This window comes from Pezoporus flaviventris, unplaced genomic scaffold, assembly GCF_033815535.1.
Source record: "Pezoporus flaviventris isolate CSIRO_AGI_PZ_B2104156 unplaced genomic scaffold, CSIRO_AGI_Pfla_v1 ptg000079l, whole genome shotgun sequence".
Taxonomy (NCBI): domain Eukaryota; kingdom Metazoa; phylum Chordata; class Aves; order Psittaciformes; family Psittacidae; genus Pezoporus; species Pezoporus flaviventris.
Window position 1 is genome coordinate 8,085,300 of NW_026892627.1, and position 23,393 is coordinate 8,108,692.

A 23,393-nucleotide genomic window follows, 5' to 3' on the forward strand; every position below is an offset into this window, starting at 1 on the left:
AGACCATCTTAAAAATCTGAACGTCCATGGGTCCTGATGAGATCCATCCGTGGGTCCTGAAGGAGCTGGTAAATGAAGTTGCGAAGCCGCTGGCCATCATATTTGAGAAATCATGGCAGTCAGGTGAAGTTCCCAACAGCTGGAAAAATGGGAAATATAACCCCCATTTTCAAGAAGGGGAAAATGAATGACCCGGGGAATTACAGACCAGTCACTCTCATCTCTGTGCCTGCCAAAATCTTGGAGCAGATTCTCCTGGAAGGCATGCTAAGGCACATGAAAAACAACAAGGTGCTTGGTGACAGCCAGCATGGCTTCACTAAGGGGAAATCCTGCCTGACCAATTTGGTGACCTATGATGGGGCTACAGAACTGATGGACAGGGGTAGAGCAGTTGATGTCATCTACCTGGACTTGTGCAAAGTGTTTGACACTGTCCCACACGACATCCTTGTCTCTAAATTGGAGAGACATCAATTTGATGGATGGACCACTCCGTGGATAAAGAACTGGCTGGATGGCTGCACGCAAAGAGTTGTGGTCAATGGCTCAATGTCCGGCTGGAGACCAGTAACGAGTGGTGTCCCTCAGGGGTTGTTGTTGGGACCGGTCTTGTCCAACATCTTTGTCGCTGGCATGGACAGTGGGATTGAGTGTGCCCTCAGCAAGTTTGCCGATGACACCAAGCTGTGTGGTTCGGTTGATACGCTGGAGGGAAGGAATGCCATCCAGAGGGACCTTGACACGCTTGTGATGTGGGCTGATGCCAACCTGATGGAGTTTAACCATGCCAAGTGCAAGGTCCTACAGCTGGGTCGGAGCAATCCCAGGCACAGCTCCAGGTTGGGCAGAGAAAAGATTCAGAGCAGCCCTGTGGAGAAGGACTTGGGGGTGTTGGCCGATGAGAAAACGTGCATGAGCCGGCATCAATGTGCGCTTGCAGCCCAGAAAGGCAACTGTATCCTGGGCTGCATGAAAAGGAGCGTGACCAGCAGGTCAAAGGAGGTGATCCTGCCCCTCTGCTCTCGTGAGACTCCACCTGGAGTATTGTGTGAAGTTCTGGTGTCCTCAGCATAAAAAGGACATGGAACTGTTGGAACAAGTCCAGAGGAGGGCCACGAGGATGATCAGGGGACTGGAGCACCTCCTGTACGAAGACAGGCTGAGAAAGTTGGGGCTGTTCAGCCTGGAGAAGAGAAGGCTGCGTGGAGACCTCATAGCAGCCTTCCAGTATCTGAAGGGGACCTATAGGGATGCTGGAGAGGGACTCTTCATTAGGGACTGTAGTGATAGGAAAAGGAATAATGGGTTCAAACTTAAACAGGGGAAGTTTAGATTGGGTATAAGAAGGAAATTCTTTCCTGTTAGTGTGGTGAGGCACTGGAATGGGTTGCCCATGGAGGTTGTGAATGCTCCATCCCTGGCAGTGTTTAAGACCAGGTTGGACGAGGCCTTGGGTGATATGGTTTAGTGTGGAGTGTCCCTGCCCATGGCAGGGGGTCCAACCCTAACTATTCTATGGTTCTATGACTGTGAGACATTTTTTTTCTACGAAAGGTTGTTGAATTGTTCAGTGCCCCTGCAAAACTATGGGGTTTTCCACCTGACTCAATTAAACAACTGTGAAAGAGGAATAATTGCACTGAAATCAATAATGCTTCAGGGCTGTTGCTGACATCAGCATAAAATAATGTCAACACATGAAAATATAGATTGCGTATAGAAATATAAAGCAGTTTTATTCTATTTGCATACACATAGCTACTTTTACACCCATTTTATACCTATTGCAGTGACTTAATGGAAGTTGGTATAGATCTACACTATAGCAACTTTTTAAGAATTTGCTTGCGTGTGTTTGAAAGATGGCACAGTGGCCTTCTAAAGCCTTCCCTGAAACACATGTCAGCGAAGGCCAATATGAACAGTGAATTTTCCATAACTGGGTAAAAGTACTTGCTTTCAAACTGTACAATAGTAATCAATTTGGACGTGTGGTTGGTGCTTTGAGATGATCTAGTAATTGATTTTAAAACAGATGGCAGCTGTCAAATAAGCATTTGTATTTATTTGATGTTTTTATGAGAACCCTGGGGGTTTTGCTGTCTCAGAAGTCTTTGTTTTCTCCTTTCCTAGACCCCCTTTCTGTTCTCTGATCTCTCTTCCTCTCATGTTCTTTTGATGCTTTCTACTGACAAATTCTTTTGAGCTTTCTTTCCTAGTGTAAGCCATGGCCTTTATGTTAGGCTTTAATTTCATTTTGTTTAAAATTCCTTTTTATTAACAGTTTTAATAAAGCAGCAAAATGTCTTCAGCACACCAGATACTTAATGATCTGAGCACTAGCAACAATGCATTGCACAAACAAAACCATTGATTATGCTTCCTGGAATTGCTGCACTTTACCACATCTGCAATAATTAACATAGATGGGGAAGTTCCCTCTGACAGACAAAATCTTGGATAATACTTTGTGTAAAAATTGAAATATTCAGAAATCAATGGGTCTGTTGACAGAAAACTAGATATGTTTGTGTGTGTGTGTGCACATCTCTGAATCTATTCAAAGGAGAATCAAACTTTATTATTTGTCTTTGGCCTCTGTGAGCACAACACTCATAATACCGGTTTGATTTCCAACTGAAGAAGAAAATGAAATGTCCTGAACAGGAAGAGAATTTTTATTGTATAAAAGAAATTGATTGATTTAATAGCTGAAGCCTGTTCGGTACCTCTACCCACTGTGCCCTTATTTTGACCTCTTAAGATGCAGAAAGCCTCTACTTTTCTAGATGCAGTTAAAAACCTCTTCCTGCTCAGTCTCCAATCTCCTCCACTATTGTAAATGTAAGTTACTTTTTTGAAGTCAATAACATTGCAGTTGTTAACTGCCATACATCAGTATAACATGACAGGCTTCACCGAGGGTAAACACACCATTCAGCTTTCCAGAAGATCTCTTGTTTAACTGCAGTACAGATCTGTGAGTAATTTTTTTTTGGAAGAGAAAAGGTCGGTTTCTTTGCATTCATTGTAATATACTTCCTGGGCCTTCTTATTGGAACACATTAGCAGTTAAAGATTGAAAAGCTCTTAGGAACAGCCTTTCACTGACTTGCTCACTCCTGTAGAAGGGCTTTATGTGCCATGACCAGCAGAGCAGTGTTGGTATGGCTTCCACTGCACTCACAATGAGGGATAGCAATGTGGACACATGGGCTCAGGCATATCTGGAGGATGGCTGTGAATTGACAGGATCCTGCCTTGTGCGGAGCAGAAGCATGTGGACAGCCAAAGGAAAGTGACTGATCAGGGTGGTTTCTTCAGCTGTTTTCATTGTACATGGGAACTGGACTATTGATGCTTGTAGTATGCACAGTAGATTATACACTAATACAGCTATATGCCTCTGGTGACTGTGATGACAGAAAAACAAGAAAGGGGTTGCAATGGTACCTGTCAGAGGACTGTCCAAGCATCTTTGTCTTCTTTTGCAAGTCTCTGTTTCCATTAATTCACACTTGAAAATTAGAAGTTATTTGTGGCAGCTTCAAAAACTGGAATAAAACTGTTAAGATACCAAAATTGTAATAAACCTTTAAGCTACCGATGGATTTCCCATCTAGTCATTCATGAAGGCTTCATCCTTTCCCTAAGAATAAGACAACTTTGCCACCTTCAACAGAATGTCATAATTCACAGATATGACTGAGGATGGACAAAGGCTGCAGAGCTACTTAGACTTTTAGAAATGTATGAAGAAACACGCATGGCCATTGCATTTAGATGCACCCATTAACAAAGAGGAGCTCTGCCAATCTAGAACTCTGTGCAAGCATGGGCAGTGGATTTGTTGTGGAAATGTCTGGAGCAAAACCACAATGGCAGATTATGGGTCATAACATTAAAGCCATGTGTTTATATTTCCAAACATGGTCACTATGACAGAAATCTGCTGGTTGCCACTGAGGTTGCAAAAGATGAATCCCTGATGCTTTTCCCTGCATTGATTTTGTAAAAGAAGGCAGAGGTCTAGATGCACTTCAGTGGGACTGTTCAGTGGTTAGGTAGAAAATAGAAACTGTTTGATTTCTGTGGCCAAACCTCTGCCAAAGGTGCTATAGCAGTATCAAAAGGAATAGCAAAATCCACTTGTAAAGATTCCTTACAGGATTGGAGTGGATATTGCCCATGGAGGAAGAAGCCAGATAATTTCTGAAATCCCTTGCAGCCCTATTTCCTGTGATTCCTTGGGAAGTTTCTTACCTAATGTAAGATACAAGTCTGCTATTGCATTGCTCTTGCAAGTACTGCTGACATTAACTCAAAGCTTGCAACAAGCAAATGATTCCTTTCTTTTTATACATGTACTGGGCTACTTTTGAATAAACACACTTAATAAAATTGTCCATCCACTGTGCAGTCCATTCAGGTATTGCCCTTATGGTATCACAGCCAAATGCTATATCCAAACCCAAACTCATCACATCTTGTTACTTGGAAGCTGTGAACTGCAGCAAGGGACTTCTTTTCTGCTTCATGTCACTGAATATACTCCGACCTCGGACTTCAAATACTCCTCCTGAGGGTCTGTTAGCTTAAACAATTCTTTGTTCCACAGAGCTTTGAAATGATCAGTTAATTACATCTTATTCAGCTAGAAGGGGGATTAAAATGCACATCTTGTAACACTCCTTAAATACGAGAATTTTACTGGATTGCCAGCTGGCCAATACATATCCCCACCAAAGAGTCACTACTTATAAACAAGGTCATCCAGCTGTTTCAGAGAGGGTTGATAGTAAATGTGGTAACGTGGAATAAGCACTGCTTTGCTTCAGACACCGCTTTAACGCAGCCGCAAAGTCTAAGAAGTCCTTTTTCAGTTAAAGAACTGCACACTTCATCCTCACTATTTCTAGGATTCGTGTGCCCCAGTGTGATGGCTGGCAAGCAAAGGTGTGGAGAAAGGAGCACAAATTCACCAGCAACTGAGAAGTATCTCCGCAGCTGAGTCACAGCATCCCTACATCATGTAACATCCAGCAACTGCAAGCTTTGAGTTGTGATCAATTATTGCTTTATACTCTCAGAGAGGTGGTCATGAGGTATATGCAGAGTGGGTGGTTGGTCTTTAAGGAGAACCTGGTTTCTCATATACGAGAGGTAGGATCTGAACTAACTTCAGAAAGACCGAGGAGTATTGAGTACAACTGATTTTCTGAGCATGTGGTGAATGAAAGTGCAAGGAATAAAGTGTCCCCAAGAACAGTTTGTCTGCAAATAATGTTGTAATTTCAGCTGAAACTTTCTGGTACTAATGCATTTTGTACTTTATAAGAATGTTCTCTGGTTTGCTGAAGCTAACTCATTTCTCTAATAGTGGTAAGGTCCTGGCTTTGTTTCAAGGCAAAGGTTCACACAATTAAATCTCATTAACAGAGGACTACAAAACCTGCTCTAAAACCTTTCTTGGCATGTGACCTTCAACAGAACTGCTTCATTAATCTGAGATGCTGGAGAAAATGTTTGCTGAATAAAGTCGTTCCTAATTAAAGTTAAAATGTCAAGGATTCATCTGCCATCCATTTTTACTCCTTTTCCTTTATGCTTTTAATTATCTCTTCAATGAGCAACCAATATACGAGTCAAAAGCAGCATCTTTCAGATGTACGTACAGCAGGTACAAAAACGCAGCAAGGCAAATTTGCCAGACATGCTTTCCCATGTAATACTTACAACTTCCTAGATGTCTTTCCAAAACCTTACTTACATGTCGCCATTCAGTATTGATTCATTTTTTTTATTTGTAGAAAGCATAGCTATTTAGGATGATTTTCCCTTGTACCCTTTCTAATGGTACCTTAAGTTTTATCTCAAACCACATGCAAGCCTGGATTAACCAAGTTGTTAATTTTCTCCATGATGTATATAATTGCCTGTCTATTTTCCAAGGATTGCTCGTCCAAGATTTTTTTTTTTAAAGAAACAAAACAGTCTTTGGTAAGTTTCTATTTTTCAGGCCACAGCGATGTCCTGGTTTGATTGAGGGCTCACCATAAGGTGATGTCCAAACATGATGGGTCTGAACTCTGAAAATCTTCGTTTTTCCAATGACCAGTAATAATAGCAGATATCGGAGCTCCTTGGACTTGTGTAGCAGGGCTTCATGGCAAAGGCTTAGAAACACTCTGCAGCCTCTTTAATTCTTATTCTCACATTAAAGTAATGGGACCTGACTTCCTGCCCATCAGTCTGTACAGCGTGTGCAGGCTCTTGTGGTATGGTTTAAATAGGAATGACTCATGGGATATTAAGCCTCTTAATGAAAATGCATCACATTATTACCTTTTGAAAAATGGGAGGTTTAAAAAGTCACATTAGTGTCTTCCAAATGTCAGTAACTGGAGTAACTGGAGACAATTTGGACAAAGAGTGAATGTTAGAGGTTTTCTGGGTATCTATAAGCTGAAGTCATCTTCACAAGGAAGGATATTAAATGATATGGAAAAAGTTTTAGAAATTAGAAGTCCTTTGAATTTGTGTTTGATGAGAATTAGGTTCTCACAGTCTGCAAAGTGATTTCTTATGATGGCAATCTTGTTTTCTCCTTACAAACTTCAACTCTGACATGTTTGTATTCATATCTTTCTGAGTACCTTTTCAGCAACAACTGCATTATTCCAATCACAAAAATATCTGTAATTCCAAAATTCAGTGTCAAAAAGAATCAGTCTCTGACGCTGGCTATTTGTGGAAAAGTTGTTTGCAAAAGGGATTTTAAAAATGAAATAGGGATAAAAGTCAAGATGGTATCAAAGCCACAGACTCTAAAGCTTAGTATCTTGTAAATTGTTTCCAAGTTCCAGCATTACATAAGGTACAGAAAATTGCTATTTTTGTTTATTCCCAACTGGCAACAGAGCTTAGGAAGATTTAAATTGTAGCGGAAGCATTTTTATCTGACTATAAACCGTTGATATGTGCCTAGTATGACTTCGTGAACTCCTTATGAAGGCAAGTTAAACCCTCAGTCATTATAGTTCTCCATTAGCACCGGGGGAGCCTTGGTTATGTTGCCATCAGACAGGCAGGAACCCAAGCACTGCCAACACGTGCATAGATATATGTTCATATATGTCCTGTGCGATGATACAATACATATTCCTATGTACAGGATGCACTGTAGGAGTAGCAGGGCCTTTTATGCTGTCATAATATGTGTACTAATGTGAATAATACGATGTTTCTTGAGCAAGGTAATTATGCTTAATAACCTATATATTCAGAGTAATTGTTATCATTTGTGTTCATTTGTGTACATGGATTTAATGAGTGTTTTTAATTGATATTCCTGTGGCATCCTTCCCGTGCTGTGATTAGACTGGGATTTCCATATCTACAGTTTCATTTATTACTAATTAGTAATTTACATCTGATAGCCTTTTTTCCTGCTCTTTCCTGTCTTTTTTTCTTAATTAGAGGAGATCTTAAAGACTCATATTGCTCATTGGTGGTCTCCTGATGGCACCAGGTTAGCGTATGCAACAATTAATGCCTCCAGAGTCCCCACTATGGAGATCCCGGTATACACTGGCAGCCTTTACCCTACTGTTAAAACATATCATTATCCAAAGGTAAGGGAAAATAAAACAAATAGTTCTCTCTCCCAGTATTGACACACTGCTGCTGTTACTGTTGTAATTCTCTATTATAAGACAGTACAGGAGTGTGCTGTGCTGCAATCATTTCTTCTGAGTGTCTTGCTTTATGTACTGGTTACCTAAGACCTCACATGTTGTTCCAAATTGAACCATAATTTAACAGGAGAAGTATCTACGTGCATGCAGGTTTTGTGGAAAATAACGAATGATTCACTAAGGGGTGCCCTTTCCTGCAACACAAAATGAATCAGTATTTTATTATATTTGTCATCACCCTGTTAAACAACCTTTTATGAAAAGATACATTAAAATAGAGGTATTTCCAGTCACCGTGGCATTTTTTACCAAGGTAAAGGACTAAAGATGTCCTAACTAAAATTACCCCTTGGTTGTGCCTGCCAACCTTTCCTCACCTCCATGCCACTACATCACTACAGTTGCAGTTTCCCTGTGAACAACTGCAGCAGTCCAGTGTGTAACCCCATACAATGGAATTGTTTTATAATCCACGGAGGTATAATAAATCAAAACCATTCAGTGTTGTGCAAGATATGATAATTTATTCTTATTTTAAAATCCAGGCTGGAATGGAAAATCCGACTATTTCTTTGCATGTGATTGGTCTGAACGGACCTACCCACGACCTGGAGATGACTCCCCCAGACGATCAGAGAATGAGGTAGGTGCTTTCTCACCCCAGGATGCTGCACATCAGTTCTCTTGTGGTTTTAAATCAGACTCTGACTCTTTTCGAGATCATTTTACAATATTTTTACCTGCCACTAGGGAAGAATTTTATTCTGTGTACACCTGCTACAAATTTTTCAAATTATTTTCCTTTTTGCATGTATTTTATAGAACATTATTAGTTTTTTACTTGAAATCGCTGTGACCCAGACTCACTTCAGAATACGGTTATTTTTAGAGAACTTAGAGAATTTAGAGAATATCTCCAAATCCATAAACCCACATTCATTTCACATGTAATCGCGGGCATTGTAGGAGGGATGTTGTTTTCAGCCTGTATGAAAGACCATGAGGCAGAAACAGGGCAGCCCTACAACACAGCAAATGTGAGCTCACCACTTCATGATGTGAACATGGGAATGAAACCAGGTGGACATTCTACAAATACATTGCCCAGTCTTCATTAAAAATAAAAAGGAAAGATTTTTGCTGGTTTTAGGGCAAGTGTATGTTAGAAGTTGGTCTGCAATTCAGCCAACTACTTAGATAGCCATTTCTAATTATGTAAGCGCTTAAGTCTGCATTCAGCAAGAGATTAAAAGTTTGGCTTGAACTTCAGCATGTGGTGAAAGCTTGAGCTACATTGGTGTTTACAGTGTGTGTGTTTATGTTATATTGTGGTTTACATTTATGTTTACGTTAAGCTACTTTTACCTTGTTCAGGAGAGAAGCAACTTCAGATCATAGACTCATAGAAAGGTTTGGGTTGGAAACAAATTAAGATCATCTAGTTCCAGCAGCCCTGCCATAAGCAGGGATGCTTCACACTAGACCATGTCACCCAAGGCTCTGTCCAACCTGGCCTTGAACACTGCCCAGGATGGAGCATTTACCACTTCCCTGGAACACTTGTTCCAGTGCCTCACCACCCTCACAGTAAAGAACTTCTTTCTTATCTCTAACCTGAACTTCTCATGTTTAAGTTCCTACAAATGAAAGATAATCATTCCCAAGCCCATCACTTGTTCATGTAGGAGTGCCCAACCAACATGCATGCTAACCTTTTTTTACTGAATGCTAAATTGGATTGCTGGATCTGTAATTCCACTGCCAATAAAGATACAGTTGCAGCACAGAGATAGTGACACAGGGCAGGGGAGGGTGCAGGGGTGATCTTCATTATGCATGATAAATATATAAGGTGTGTGGATAGGCTATTTAGCCATCTGATGAAAGGGTACTGGACTGGTGGGATCATTATGGTGGGAGCTGCCTTTCTTTGCTGGGAAACCTAGTGTCAGCCTCAGAACATATTTTCAATGGATAACTCTAAAATATTCCAAATCCATTTATGCAACAAAAGATGTATGACTCGTGCCAAACCAAATGAGCATAAATGCACTTGCCTTTCAAAAATTCAACATCAGATCTGTATAGCAGGCAGCAATTCAGCATCTCAGTATCCGAACCACAGTATCAGGACTGCAGCTCCTGAGCAGTATCATTTTTCTGTTGCTAGCTTACTCTGTAAACAGAGAGACTCAGAAACATTTTAATTATAGTAATAACTGCACACTGTAGGATCCAAGTGTTGTTAATAAATTTGTTCTATATGGTTATGGGTGGCTGTAATTTATTTAGTTGCAATCAATATTGTAAAATTATGTGAAATATATCATCATTAATTAGTCTCTGTATATTTCATCAAAACCATGGCAATTGCCATCCCTAGGGCATGATATAAGTTGTGCTGCTAGAGCAATAGGGGTGCATTTTCATTATGCATATGTTTTCTGAAATGAGAGGATTAGTGTGATAACATTTCATTAAAATAGACAAGAGGGATATACTGTACAGTTAGTTACAGAAGGGAGCTTCAAAGAAGCGGGAGAAGCTGATGATAAGGATCTTCAACCAGAGTAGCCCTATCTGAAGCATTTCAATGTGCTCAATCTGTTCAAGCAGATGATATATGGACAGAGCAGTACTCCTTGGTGTTTTTTTCATCTGGAGCAAAGTGATTCAGTACAATTAATAAAGCTGAGAATAAAGTGGAGATATGCCAGGGTCTTGTTTTTTTTGTTGATTTTTTTTTTTTTTTAAGAATTAAAGGAAGTCAGAAATTTTCCACAGGGTTGGAATATTTTTCAGTAAAAAATAAAAAAAAAATGAAAAAAGCAAAGCTGATAATGAGAAAACATATTTTGGGGGAAATTGTACAACTGTGATTTTTCCTTTTAAATATCTTTGTTTCTCAGCATTTTTGCCACATTTTCTCTAATGCCATGCTTTATTGTGAGGAAAAGAAAGTGAAGGGAAGAGGTGGAGATTTCAGGAGGGTGAGGGAAAGGGGAGGAGATGTATTAAAACATTAAATGCCTGTCAGGCATTTTTTATTTTTGTGCAAGCCATTGCACTCCAAGAGTTGTATCAGCAGGTTCTCAGAATTGGACCATGATCCAGCTTATTTCTCACATCATATTTGCATCCCAGATGGAAAATTAAAGGAAAAGGTTATCTCCCCAAATGCAGATATCAGCATTGGTCCTTGCATAGGTCATGAACAGATTAATAATGGAGGAGCTCAGACAACGTGAGTCTGGACCACAAGCAGGAACCAGCGGTATCCCAGGGACCGCAGGCTGGACTGCTGCCTGTCACTTTGCCATGTAATATATCACTGTCTGTTCTTTGTGGTGTTTATGGCTTTATTACTGTTGTCATACTTCAAGTATCCATATTGTAGATTCATGCCTCATAATTTAGGTTCATACCTCCAGAAAGCAGCCAAGTAAAATTAGGGTTTAAATAATGGTGCTGAAAAATAATCTGCAACATCTTTACTGGAATGGGGAAATAGATTGCACAGCTCAACGTAACTGCACCCTTCCTAAAGGAGCTCAAATGAGTTATGCCTTTCCTTTTGGAGGGTGTAATCCACTTCGATGTGGATATCTACGTGGTCAGGTGCCTGCTGGTCTAGATTTTGCTCTATGGGAAGAAACTGGTTCTCCTTACATCAGCTCCGTATCAAATCTAGGACAGGACAGCAGAAAGGGCTTGGGAAGTGCACTGGCTCCCCCTTTCTCATCACTGGCTGCTCAACCAGTGCAGCTGGCAGAACTGTTTAAAATTAACTGAGATCAATCACACCTTATTGTCTTATTCTCTTCTGCAAAATGGGAAACATAAAACCTGTTTGTCCTACAGAAGATGTGTAAAGTGAATTGAAGATTCCACACTGGTGTGAGACTAGAATAATAACTATAAAAGTATCTGCAGGTGTCTGCTGGCTAGGGTATCCATGGGCTTGATGGCTGGGAGAGGCTTCAGAGAGAAATTGAGACTTCATACCTATCTCTGGGGTGGTAGGGAACTTAATGTTTGACCTAAAATAATAATTAAAAGTTCCTGAGAAAGAACTGTGGCTCCTGTGCTCAAACAATGAGAGGGATGTAAAAATTGAATCTATGTCCTTCAAACTTTAAATTGGATTTACAGAAAAAATGCTTCAAGCCACAATATGTACTAAGTTTGCACTCCTTTTCTGGGGTGTCTGAATCTGCTCAGTTAATTTCGGAGAGAAAGAAGAGACAGTTATGCAGTTTAATTTTGCTTTGTTGCTTTTTTTCCTCTTAGGGCCTATGTTGTTACTGATAAAGAGTAAAATTACAGTTTTATTTCAGGATGAAAAATTCCGATTGCTGTTGTCTCACCTGGAAGTATCCTTCCTTCCAGTGCAGTGGATGCAATCATTGAGGTCCTTTGTTATTTTTCCCCAGCCAAATTCAGGCACTAGATACTACTGAAAACTACAAAATCAATTTCCAACTTGTTATTTTGCTAGACAAATGGGTCTTTGTTGCTTTTGCCCTTTCTCTTCAGTATATGTAGGAGTGCTTGCCAGAACATAAAGTACTCTCCAGTGACACACCACATTAATTCCAATGAGAGCAACAATTCCTTATGCATATTTTATAGCAAACAAATGAACTAATAAATTTTTTATAGACTGTATGCTGTGAAAAGTCATATTATAATTTAAGGATGTCTTTGGCCCACATAGCCCAGCAGTATCTTATAACATCACCGGCTTTGTCAGCTCAGCCAGAGTTTTACCCTACAGATAAATTGGTGAAGCCCTGAATTGCTGCAGAGGTGGACATCTGCAAGTACCTCTGCATACTGGCTCTAAAGAGGTGACCATCCACGTACTTACTTGTGATTCTGTATTTTGCAGCTCAGCCCAACCTAAGTGGTTCCATTGCTCACTATAGCACAGTGAGCAATGTAAATACGTATATACTGAAGTATAGGACTTTTCCTAAAGATATTGATTACAGGACCGTGCAGCCCACACTGCTGATTTATTCTAAGTATTATCACAACCTGAATATGTCCAGCAGTAGAGGATGGTACAGGGAGTGTGGGATGTTGGATTTGCCGATGGAAACTGTCATATCTCTGCTGGCGTCTTCATGGCAACAGATGTAGCTGCTTTACAGAAACCCTGTGTTTCTCTAAACTATTTCCTTCTTGCTATTTTCTTTTCAGTGTAACACTCGTGGATATTTTGGTGTGTAGTAGGCATATTTAGAGGCCATTAACTCTTCATAAGCATAAAGAATCCAACCCTGACAGTGATGGGTCTGAGTCAGCCAGTTAGTGTGCTCAGAATGGAAATTGTTTGCAATTTCTTTTCCACCTGTGCATGAATTTGTAGCTCCAGGCATTTCAGTCCTTCTCGGAAGACAGAATAGCTTGAAAGATTCTTTATCTCTGCATTTGTCTCTTCTTTGAAAATGACTTTCTGAAGTGGCAGATAAAACACCTGCACAGCCCTAAAAATGTCATTTTTAAGGCTTGAAATCCATACATAAGGCAGCCTAGAGACATCAAGATGCAACATTCTTAATAACTAGTGATTGCTCCTGGACCATTTGCCTGCAGCAGCCTCTGTCTGCTCTGCCACATTTCAATTCATTAGGATGTCACTACTGTGATTTATGCATGCCTGTTTTTTCAGGGACTACTACATAACCATGGTGAAATGGGCAACCAGCACCAAGGTGGCAGTAAACTGGCTGAACAGGGCCCAGAACGTGTCTATCCTGACGCTATGCGATGCCACCACGGGAGTCTGCACGAAGGTAGGAGAAGTGAGCCAAAAGGTCACTTGCCATTGGTTATCATAACCTGTGCAAGATGAAAATACTTTCAGTTATTTTACCTGGCAACAAGTCACCTGACATAGATCACAGAATATAAACAGTGTCTGCAATGTTTACTTTTGTGGTGGTGTTCTTCTTGCATCTTCTACATAGCCAGGAACAGTGTGTGTGTGTGTAAGAGTGATTACTTGTCTTGAAATAACTGTGTATGCACGAGCACACACATATCAACAGTTTTTATCCTGAATATCTTTGTGTCATTCTAGTTTAATAGGGTTATATGTATCTAATGGCATTAAAAATGGCTCATGCTTATCTACCTTCATTTTAATTATATTTAATTAATCCCTTCTATAAACACACTAATGTAAATGGTGTATTCCTATAACCTGTGTAAGTATTACCAGATACCATCTTTTAAACTGGCATAGGTGTTTCCGCAGCAGAAAATTGTTCTTGTATATCCATCCATTGAAAAAAGGATGCAATACTGTGCATAGAGCACCATGCAGAGTCTTTTCTTAACAACTTTCATTTCAACCTTTCTTTATTTCTTTATTTCTTTGGGGTATAATTTATCTTGTGGATTTACTGTAGACAGTAAAATGTTTTCTTGAATGAGAATGCCTATTCGTGAGGGAGGAGAGACAAGGAGAGCAGCCGTTGGATTACACTCCTGAAGCACATGCTTAAACAGTTTCTTTGTATTTCTGAACAACTTTTCAGACTCAATCCAACTGCTTCCTGCACTGACAAGCAAAATGTAATACATGAGAAGTATGGTATTAATGATCTTTTTCTGTTTTAGAAACATGAAGATGAAAGTGAAGGCTGGCTGCACAGACAGGTAATAATGATCTTCTCTTTGTGATCAAGGTTTTGGTAGTTTTTTGTTTCATTGTTTTTTCCCCAAAGATAAAAACTGATTTCCAGACCTGAGAAAGATGCTTCAGAGATGGCGTGATCTGTGTTATAGAAAAGAATTTCTCAGTAATTAACAAGTTCTTGTTAAAGATGCCATCTTCCCTGAGAGAGCCCATTTTTTCTTAGTCTGCAATTTACTTGGATTTAAAAGAGATGAAAAAGCTGATGCTGGTGCAAATTCACCCACTGACAATATCTTTGTAAGACTCATCAACCTCAGAGTCGGTCCTTCATACCCTGCTTTGAGACTAATGATTTTTAACAGTGTTTCTTGGTGTTTCTTCTCTGATCTTCTAGGCAGGAAAGAAGTCCACTATTGAAAACAGAAGATCAAAGGTCAATTTTACTGAGACAGCATATGTCCATTCAGAGCCAAAATCATGCAGACAGGACTTTTAAGTCACTTAAGCTAAATTTGACATTTTTCTCTGTATTACTCTGCAGCTATTTGCAGATGTAAAAAGGTAAAAAATTAAGGTAAATTGTCAATGGGGCAGATAAAACAAGAGCTGATGTTGAGCATGGAATGGGGAGAAACTGGCTGATGGAGTTTAATATCCTGTTTTACCAGACAACTCTGCCATGTAATTCTTCTAACACTGTAACTTAGTACATAATACTATTACTTTGTATGGCTATGTGCTGCCATTGCCCAAATGAAATAAAACAAAGATGAAAATAGACGCTAAAAAAAGGGAGATATAGCAAATTTAAACCCACAAGGAGTTTTGATTTATGGGATTTATCCTTTTTTTTTTTTTTTTTTTTGTGAAAAAGGTTTGTTTTATTGTTTGTATGTCGGTTTGGAATTTTTTCCAGCATATGCCTATATAAACCACGTAGATCTCAAGCATGTAAATCTCTGGAAGATCATTTATAACACTTCCCCAGGAGTCAGTTTGTGAAGGGACCTCAGATTTGACTGAGCTGTTCTTGAGAGAGAAGCTGCTGATACCAATCTGGCCGCAACACAGGACTGTTTTTCATGGGATATGTGAATGCCAGACAGGGAGCAGCTTGTCAGATAAAGATCTTGTACTATATTTTTCCAAGTCCAGATTTAAAACATTTCACATTTTTGTCACAGCTTGTTCAGAAGATCTGAGAACCTGGAGAAATTGCAGTACATCAGTTCACAACAGGAACAATGATCTCCTCTTCTCCAGTGGCTGTCCTGCAGCAGTGGGCTATGTCTGATCCAAATAAAAATTGATTTTACAGAGGAAATAGATTTTGTGCTCCAAGAATTTCAAATAATCCTTTATTGCTATACTCAGGAGTAGAGTATATGTGCTGCAGGACAGTGTTAGCTTGCATTGAAAACAAAACCTTAAAAGGCAAGCGAAGTCAAGAAAAAATTAAATTGCCCATATTTTGTATCTTAAAAAATTCTAAACAACCAAACTTCACAGGCTTCATTTATTTTATAAATTCAAGGATAGTTTTAATCTTTTCACCACTATTTACTGAGGCCTCCATTACTGCAGTATACTGAAACCTGTGTTTTTACACTGCTGTGATTCTTTGGTCATTTGCCTATTACATGGACAGTCATTGAAAGATGGTACTTTGTCCTGATTAACTGTAGTAAATGATCTGCCAGTCCTTAATGGGCCTGCTCCAGGGAAATACAGTTTGTTTTGCTGCATCTCCCAACAGCTTGTACCGAGTTTGAGTTTAGAGAATGATGTTCATTACAGCCAAATGAGTCAGACATCCAGTACTAAACTAAGATAACATTTGCTATGGACTTTGGAGACATTTGATAGTACTCTTCAAAAGCTTTTGTAAGAGTCTGAAGAATTATAGAGCTCTTTCACCTGTATTTCTGACAACAAAATTACTTTACATTCTAGTTTTGACTGAATATATGATTGTTAAGATAATTGTATTTTCTGCAGTTACCTTTAACTATATGTCACATTAGTCTAGAAAACTGGAATGTTATTTTCCTGGGCATGTGCATGCATCTGATTATGAGAATGATGTGAAAATGTTCAATGCCAGTGCAAGTCCCCTAACCTCTTTAAGGAGAAGATGAATTACACATTAGGCAGCTACTGAAAGAGCTCAGGAGTGTGACTCAGACCAGGATGAAGACTCCTTGGTTAAGACATTTTAGTATAGGCATATGCATATGAGCCAGGTGTCCTGTAGACAGCCAGTATGATGGGTAACTGCTTGTTTGACCAGCTTATTCTATATGCCTCTTCGACCAGACTTCCTTTTGAGAAGTACCCCAATTTCAAATCAGTAGGACCAAGGAATCTAACTGTTTGCCTCATTCTTTAAAGCATTTCTTCAAAGTACTCCATACATCTGGTTTGAAAAGTATACAGGAGTTTTGCTTTTTTTCATGGGAATTGATGTGCATCTGGCCTTCCTGGAATAGGGGCAAACTTCACAGTAGGCAGGAAACAGGAGGTGAGGAGAGAAAAAAGTCAGTATCAATAGTTACTCACCAGGGATATAAAGTAGTCTCCAAGGATGACAACATTGACTTTTTTCAGCTGTCTGAAATACTGGAAGTTCTAAGATAGGGCATATGACCCATGAATTTGAATGTTGTTGTTGTTGTAGTTTGGTAACTCAGTGACATTTAATAGTTTGTGTGTGGAAGGTCATAGAAAATGATCTCATGTTCCCTTCTGGGCTTAAGTTCGTGAATGAATTTTGTTCAAGTCCAAAATCTTTGGAGAGCCTCTCTCCAGCACAGGCAAATAGAAATACTGCTGTCACTGTCTGCATAGCTGAAAAATAGGATAAATGACTCAAAATGTAATGAGAAATATATAGTATGTGTACAGGTTTTGCTAGAAAGTATCTGTCGCTCCTTGTCAGATAACAGGGCCAGAGTTTTCAAACATTTTGCTCAAGAAAGAACAGGCACATGTTCACCAAAACTGCCTGAGGATTTTGAAAGATTTTACTGCTTTTATTTATATACTTTCTTCTGCACTTCTGAGCACAAGAGTCAGACTGAACTTCACTCATACTTTTGCTTAAATATATAAATTCTTTGAAACAGTAATTGTAGCTGTAAACAATTTTGTTCCATTTTTTATGAAGCCATTTTCCAGTAGTGCCATTGATGGTCATATACAGACAGTGAGTCAGCAAGGGAGAAAAAAGACAATTTCTAAGCACCTGCTGAAGATAAACTTTACTGGCATTTTAATTGGTTTATTATTTAAGTGTGAATGTGGCCTGAACAAATTTAATTATAAACCAGGGTGTAATTCTAACTCCAGCAAGGGCTGTAGGCTTTGACATTGACATTGGCAGGATGAGGAGATTACCACAAAATTGTTTAGAGACGTATAACCTCCAGAACTGCCTGCATGGGCTGGCTGGCCAACTCTGATAACAATTCCTTTGGGTTGCATTTTTCTTTCAATTTTTTTCTCCTATTTCCCTAGTGTTTCAGATCATGTCAGTCTGAAACTAAAGACTTCTGCTCTGTCAGAAGGTTGAGATGTTGAAAACCTCACACCATTTTTCCTTTACTACTCGACTCCCTTGCCTTAATCCTGACAGCATGATGACTCAGTAATGATTCTTACATGTAGATAATAGATGGCATGAAATGACTTTTAAAATAAAAACAGAATTTAGAGAACCTTAGAAACAAGACTGACATTTTCATCCTGTAAAGCCCTTTGTTCATATAACAACCCCATAACTGACATAATGTTGCCCAAAAGAGAAAGGATAAAGTAGAAATTGGATCCAAAGCCCCATAATTCAAATATCCAAATTAATCTGCCAGAGCTAATAAAGCAGCTTCTGGCTACAGAAGCTTTGGTGCATAAATGAAGAGTTCTGATTTGATCCAGTGGAGGGGAATGAAATCCAGAGACATGGGCTTCTCTCTAGATGATGACCGTGTATTTTGGTGCAGGTGCCCTGGGTTCAGAGATGGCCATTGGCGTGGTACACCCAGCCACACATGAGAGTCGGGACAGGGATGCTCAGCATTGCCCCAAGGGCTGAGGGCGGTAGGGAATGGAAAGAGATCTTTCCCCTGTGCCTAGAAGAGGAGATGACTTCATCGTCACCGTAAAGCCAATATGCATTTTTAACACTTTCTTGGATTTCAACAAAAGTGTTTACCAAAATGCAGAGTTAAAAGCATTCATGTCCCACCTACCTGTTTATCAGAGCTATGGCACTGTGACACTTCAAGTACTGGGACATTTCCCTGAAAGAATAAATACCTACAGAACAAAATTATTAGTTCTGGGATCTTTAGAATTGGGTTATTCAAATTAATTCATTTTCTTTTTAAAACTTGAGGGTGAACCAGAAGAATGTCATTCTCATGGAATTATAATTGTTAGTCAATAGTAAAACAAAATTTCAAAGAATCTGCTGAGGAAATACATGTAGTCCAGCCAAAAGTGTGTGAAGCAGTGGAGAAGGAGGCAGACAGCATGTTGAACCATGACAGCACAGACAGACCAGTCTGAAGCTGCAACCCACAGTGCTGCAGTATGATGAGTGTTCAACCCATGTTAACATGTGGATGGTTTAGGAGGTGCTGTACTTATGGGTCCACATGGCTTTCGCACACTCTGACTGACCATAAAGTAGGTAATTTCTCTTTTTAATGTTTGTCCCACTGCACGTTTGGTCATGCACATTCTCAAAGTGCACTGCCCACCATCCTGCATGCACCTTATCATTCCTTCTTCCACCAGAGGAATCTTCTTCAGGTGGCTGCAGATCTGGTGATGCTCAGTGATCCCTCTCCAAACACAACTGAATACACTCCACCTTTTTTAAAAAATAGTTATTCCTTACTCCAGGACTTCATGACCCTCTTTAAGATCTACAGAAGTTCAGACTGCATTTAGGATTGTCCTGTCATTCATACTTATTCTGCCAAATTTGGGATAAGCTTCTGAGACCCTCGTTGGTTTCTTCTTCTCCTGACCGTTTGTGCTGACCTGTGTTGCACAGCTCTGAACTCCAGCAGCAGGCCCCCCAAGCATCACAATGCCTTCCAGCAGCCTTCCATCCCTTACCTCTTTCACCAAAGCTGAAGTTTTTGGTGGCATCATTTTGATACACAGTGATAAACAGGTTGCTGGAAATGGAGTTACTGCCTCTTTCTTTTACTGATAGTGGTACAGGTTGGTTAGTCCCACCAATTTCTTCTCTAGCTACAGGCTCATCCTTTGTACAGTGATTATTCCTTCAGGTCTGAGGATGACTGGGTAGTCCTCAGCTCCAAACATCCTTCCTCCTCCACCCTGGGGGCAATAGCCCATCACAAGTGAGAGCTCTGGATAGACCTGCTTTCTGAACTCAGCCACTGACTGTTCACACAGGACTCAGAAAGGCAAATGGGACATTTAGTCACACTTACTTAGTCAGTTTTAAGCTCAATTTAAGCTTCTGTGGAATCAATCATACAAGAGTTACCTTACTTTTTTTTCTTCCTTATACTTGGGTCAAAGAGCACTGAGTTATTGCTGCATGCAGCTGACATGAGAACAGCTTTGTCCTTCATCTGCACGAAGCAGAGGATTTCTGGTAACTGGTCTTGAACGTTTGGGTAGAATTCATTTGTCTGAATAGAAAGATCTAGCTGAGCAAGAAGACAAGAAGAGCCATAAAGACTTCAGAAGAACCCCAACGAGCCTCCCCTCTGCTTCCTCTGCTCCAACCCTATCTTTAGCAGACACAGCAGCTGATGGTATTTAGGGGCAGTGTGTGAGCTGCTGCTTTCCATAGTCCAGTCCTCTCATATTTCACCACCATCTACAATAAAATGATTACAGACATTTGAGACTATATCCATGTCTATTCCCTTTAGCATCTGTTAATGAGTCATGAGTTTGTTCAATCTCTTTTTGTATTTCCTGATACCAGCTGCTTCCATATGCCTCCTGTGGCAAAAGCTTCCAAAAATTCCCTACCTGCTGCACAGGAAAAGTATTTTCTTGTACCAGCATTAAAGTGATCTACTTTTTTCAAGGAGAGCCCTTCTGTTCTGGTGTTGTAGGATTCAGTCAATAGTTAACCAAAGTTTCAAACTGTTTATATCACATGCAGAATATTTTAATTACATGCCCAGTGTAGCTCCCTACAGTATAAAATCCTGTTCCAAAAGCCTAATGTCCCCACCATTTGCCATCCAGGATAAGTCACCATCTCTGTCAAGATCCTAAACCAAGTTCTGGGCTTATTAATGAATTGTCTTTCCAGCAACAGGAATATGCACACAGGCTGCCTCATAACATCAACCGAGTGCTAAAGCCTTCACATCTGTCATCCATGCCATGTACCTCCTTCCCCTGTAACTCTGAATGAAGCTCAAACTAATCTGCATAATGCCTGCTCTTGCTGGCAGAGATGTATTGCTGGAATATGTAATGCAGTAGGCACAGATATAGAAATGTCAGCTGAACTCATTGCTATTTACCTCAGTAAAGGAAAACCTGTCGAACAGAAGGTTCTCCCAAGCTATCACAGTTGTTTTTCAATGGGGTTTCTCTGTAATGAAAGATATTCGAAAACAATATAGAGTTTCATGTTTCAGGTTCCAGAACAATGTCAGAACGAAATGAAACCATAATTTCATGCAGCTGCAACAAGCCATGAATGGATTTAAAATATACTTGAAACCTAAGCCAGGAAAATAAGAGGGAAAACAGTTTGAACACTGGTTTAACATCTATGTCAGCAGCACTGGTTGAGTGTACCTTCAGCAAATTTGCTGATAACACCAAGCTGCACAGTGCTGTTGACACACCAGAGAAAAGGGATGCCATCCAGAGCGACCTTGACATGCTTGAGAGGTGGGACCATGTAAACTTGTTGAAGTTCAACGAGGCCAAAGCCAAGTACAAGGTCCTGCACCTGGGTTGGGGCAATCCCAAGCACAGCTACAGGTTGGGTGACGAATGGATTGAGAACAGCCCTGAGGAGAAGGGTGTGTTGATTGATGATAAGCTCAACATGAGCTGGCAGTGCATGCTTGCTGCCCAGAAAGACAACCATATCTTAGGCTGCATCAAAAGAGCATGGCCAGCAGGTTGAGGAAGAGGATTCTCTCCCCTCTCCCCTCCCCCTGATGCACTGCATTCAGCTCTGAGGCTCTCAACAGAAGAAGGAGGTGGATCTATTGAAGAGGGTTCAAATGAGAATACAAAGATACTTCAAGGGCTGGAGCACCTCTCCTATAAGACAGGCTGAGAGAGGTGAGCTTGTTCAGCCTGAAGAAGATAAGGCTCCAGGGAGAGCTTAGAGCAGCTTCCAGTGCTTAAAGGGGGCCTACAAGAAATCTGGAGAGGGACTTTTTACGAGGGCATGTATGGAAATGGCAAGGGGGAAGGGCTTTAACCTTACAGAGGGTCTAGATTAGATATTAGAAGATGTTCTTTACTGTGAGGGTGGTGAGACACTCACAGGTTGCCTAGAGAAGTTGTGGATGCCCCCTCCCTAGAAGTATTCACGTCTGTGTTAGATGGGGCTTTGAGCTACCTTGTCCATGGCAGTGGGGTTGGAACTAGGTGATCTTCAAGGTTCCTTCCAACCCAAACCATTTTGTGATTCTAGGATTCTACTGCAGTGTTGATAAATCTGATAAATAGTGGAAAACAATCAGTGAAGAGCTGGGAACACAGGAACATAGAGTTAGAATGATACATTAGCTTATAAGAAGTAAAAATGTTTATTTCTTTGCTGTAGAAGTTTGCATTAACCATAAGTCTCACCATGCAATCAAGTTCTTGCTGGTTCAATGTGGTATCTTGATGCGTGCCAAGCAGAAAGCAGTGTGTTTGACTAACACTGAACTAAAGGAAGAGCCCGAAAAGGCTGAACAACAGTTTACCTGTTGACTGCCCTTGAAGAAGATGGATCCACAAAGCTGGACCAGAGATGTCAGGGCTCAGCCAGTCCCCAGAAAAGACTGATACTACAGGAGAGCTTCAGCAGAGGTTGAGCTCTTGTTTTAGTCCCAGCTATTAAAGATTCAGAGTAGAGGATTTCCCTTGGTACAGTGCTACTGTGTCACACCATATGGACCATCCTTCTGCTTTCCCTTGCAACCTGATGTTCAACCATCTCTTATAGTAAAGACTTCTCATGTGCCTTGGGGTTTCTGTACAAAAAGAAGATAAAGACCTTTCCAGGAAATGTTTGCATGCCATATGTGATGTTTGCTTTCCTTCTGCTAATTCTCTTCTCTCTCTGGTTGAAAGTTCTAAGCACCCAATAAAAGTCAATCGTCAGTTCAGCTGGGAGCTCTGTGTCAAAGGCAGTTTTGCAAGATGTCCTCCCCTTTGTAAATAATTTACTGAAATAAATAAGAGATTAGAGAAAGACAGCAGTTAGATGCTGTTAGTTGTGTTTCCTCAAGACCAGTTCTTCCAGACAAGTAAACAGGGTTTGTCACACTTGTGCCAGCAAGGTTCATACCATTTCTAAAGGCTTTATTCCAACTGCTTTGAGCAGTCAGGTGTATATGTGTAGTTTTTGCTTTGCAAATGGGAGTTGACTTTATAGCCAAGGAACAATCCTTGCTGTCTGCCTCCCTGTCTTCCTACAGCTGAAAAGTGTCTGCTTTCCCAAGAGCAAGAAGCAATAATCTCCAAAACTTTCTCCAGTTTCCAGTGGGCTTTTTGCTTGCCTCAGGTTGCTGTTAAAGAGCACTCTCTATTTCACTGTGAATGAATTTCACAGGGTTTGGCAGTGCTGAGCAATTCTAAATACAATAACTTAATAGTAATGCATCACTTAATGTGCTGTTTACAGAATGAAGAGCCGATTTTTTCCAAGGATGGTCGGAAGTTTTTCTTCATCCGAGCCATTCCCCAGGGAGGACGAGGGAAGTTCTACCACATCACCATGTCATCATCACAGGTGACTCACTTGCTGTCACTGCTTTGGGTATCACCAAAAGCAAAAAGCAGTAAAAAGTAGTAGTTTGTACCGG

General features: G+C 40.3%; 1 protein-coding gene across 5 annotated transcripts in view; it reads left to right on the forward strand.

The window, feature by feature from the left end:
• DPP6 (dipeptidyl peptidase like 6) overlaps positions 1 to 23,393 on the forward strand; it is a 565,175-nt gene that overhangs the window by 497,843 nt on the left and 43,939 nt on the right. For all 5 annotated transcript variants that reach the window (XM_061474523.1, XM_061474525.1, XM_061474522.1 and 2 more), the window contains exons 9-13: positions 7,483 to 7,637; positions 8,246 to 8,343; positions 13,378 to 13,501; positions 14,331 to 14,369; positions 23,213 to 23,320. In XM_061474523.1, the coding sequence (XP_061330507.1) occupies positions 7,483 to 7,637; positions 8,246 to 8,343; positions 13,378 to 13,501; positions 14,331 to 14,369; positions 23,213 to 23,320 (524 nt within the window). The remainder of the gene's footprint in view (positions 1 to 7,482; positions 7,638 to 8,245; positions 8,344 to 13,377; positions 13,502 to 14,330; positions 14,370 to 23,212; positions 23,321 to 23,393) is intronic.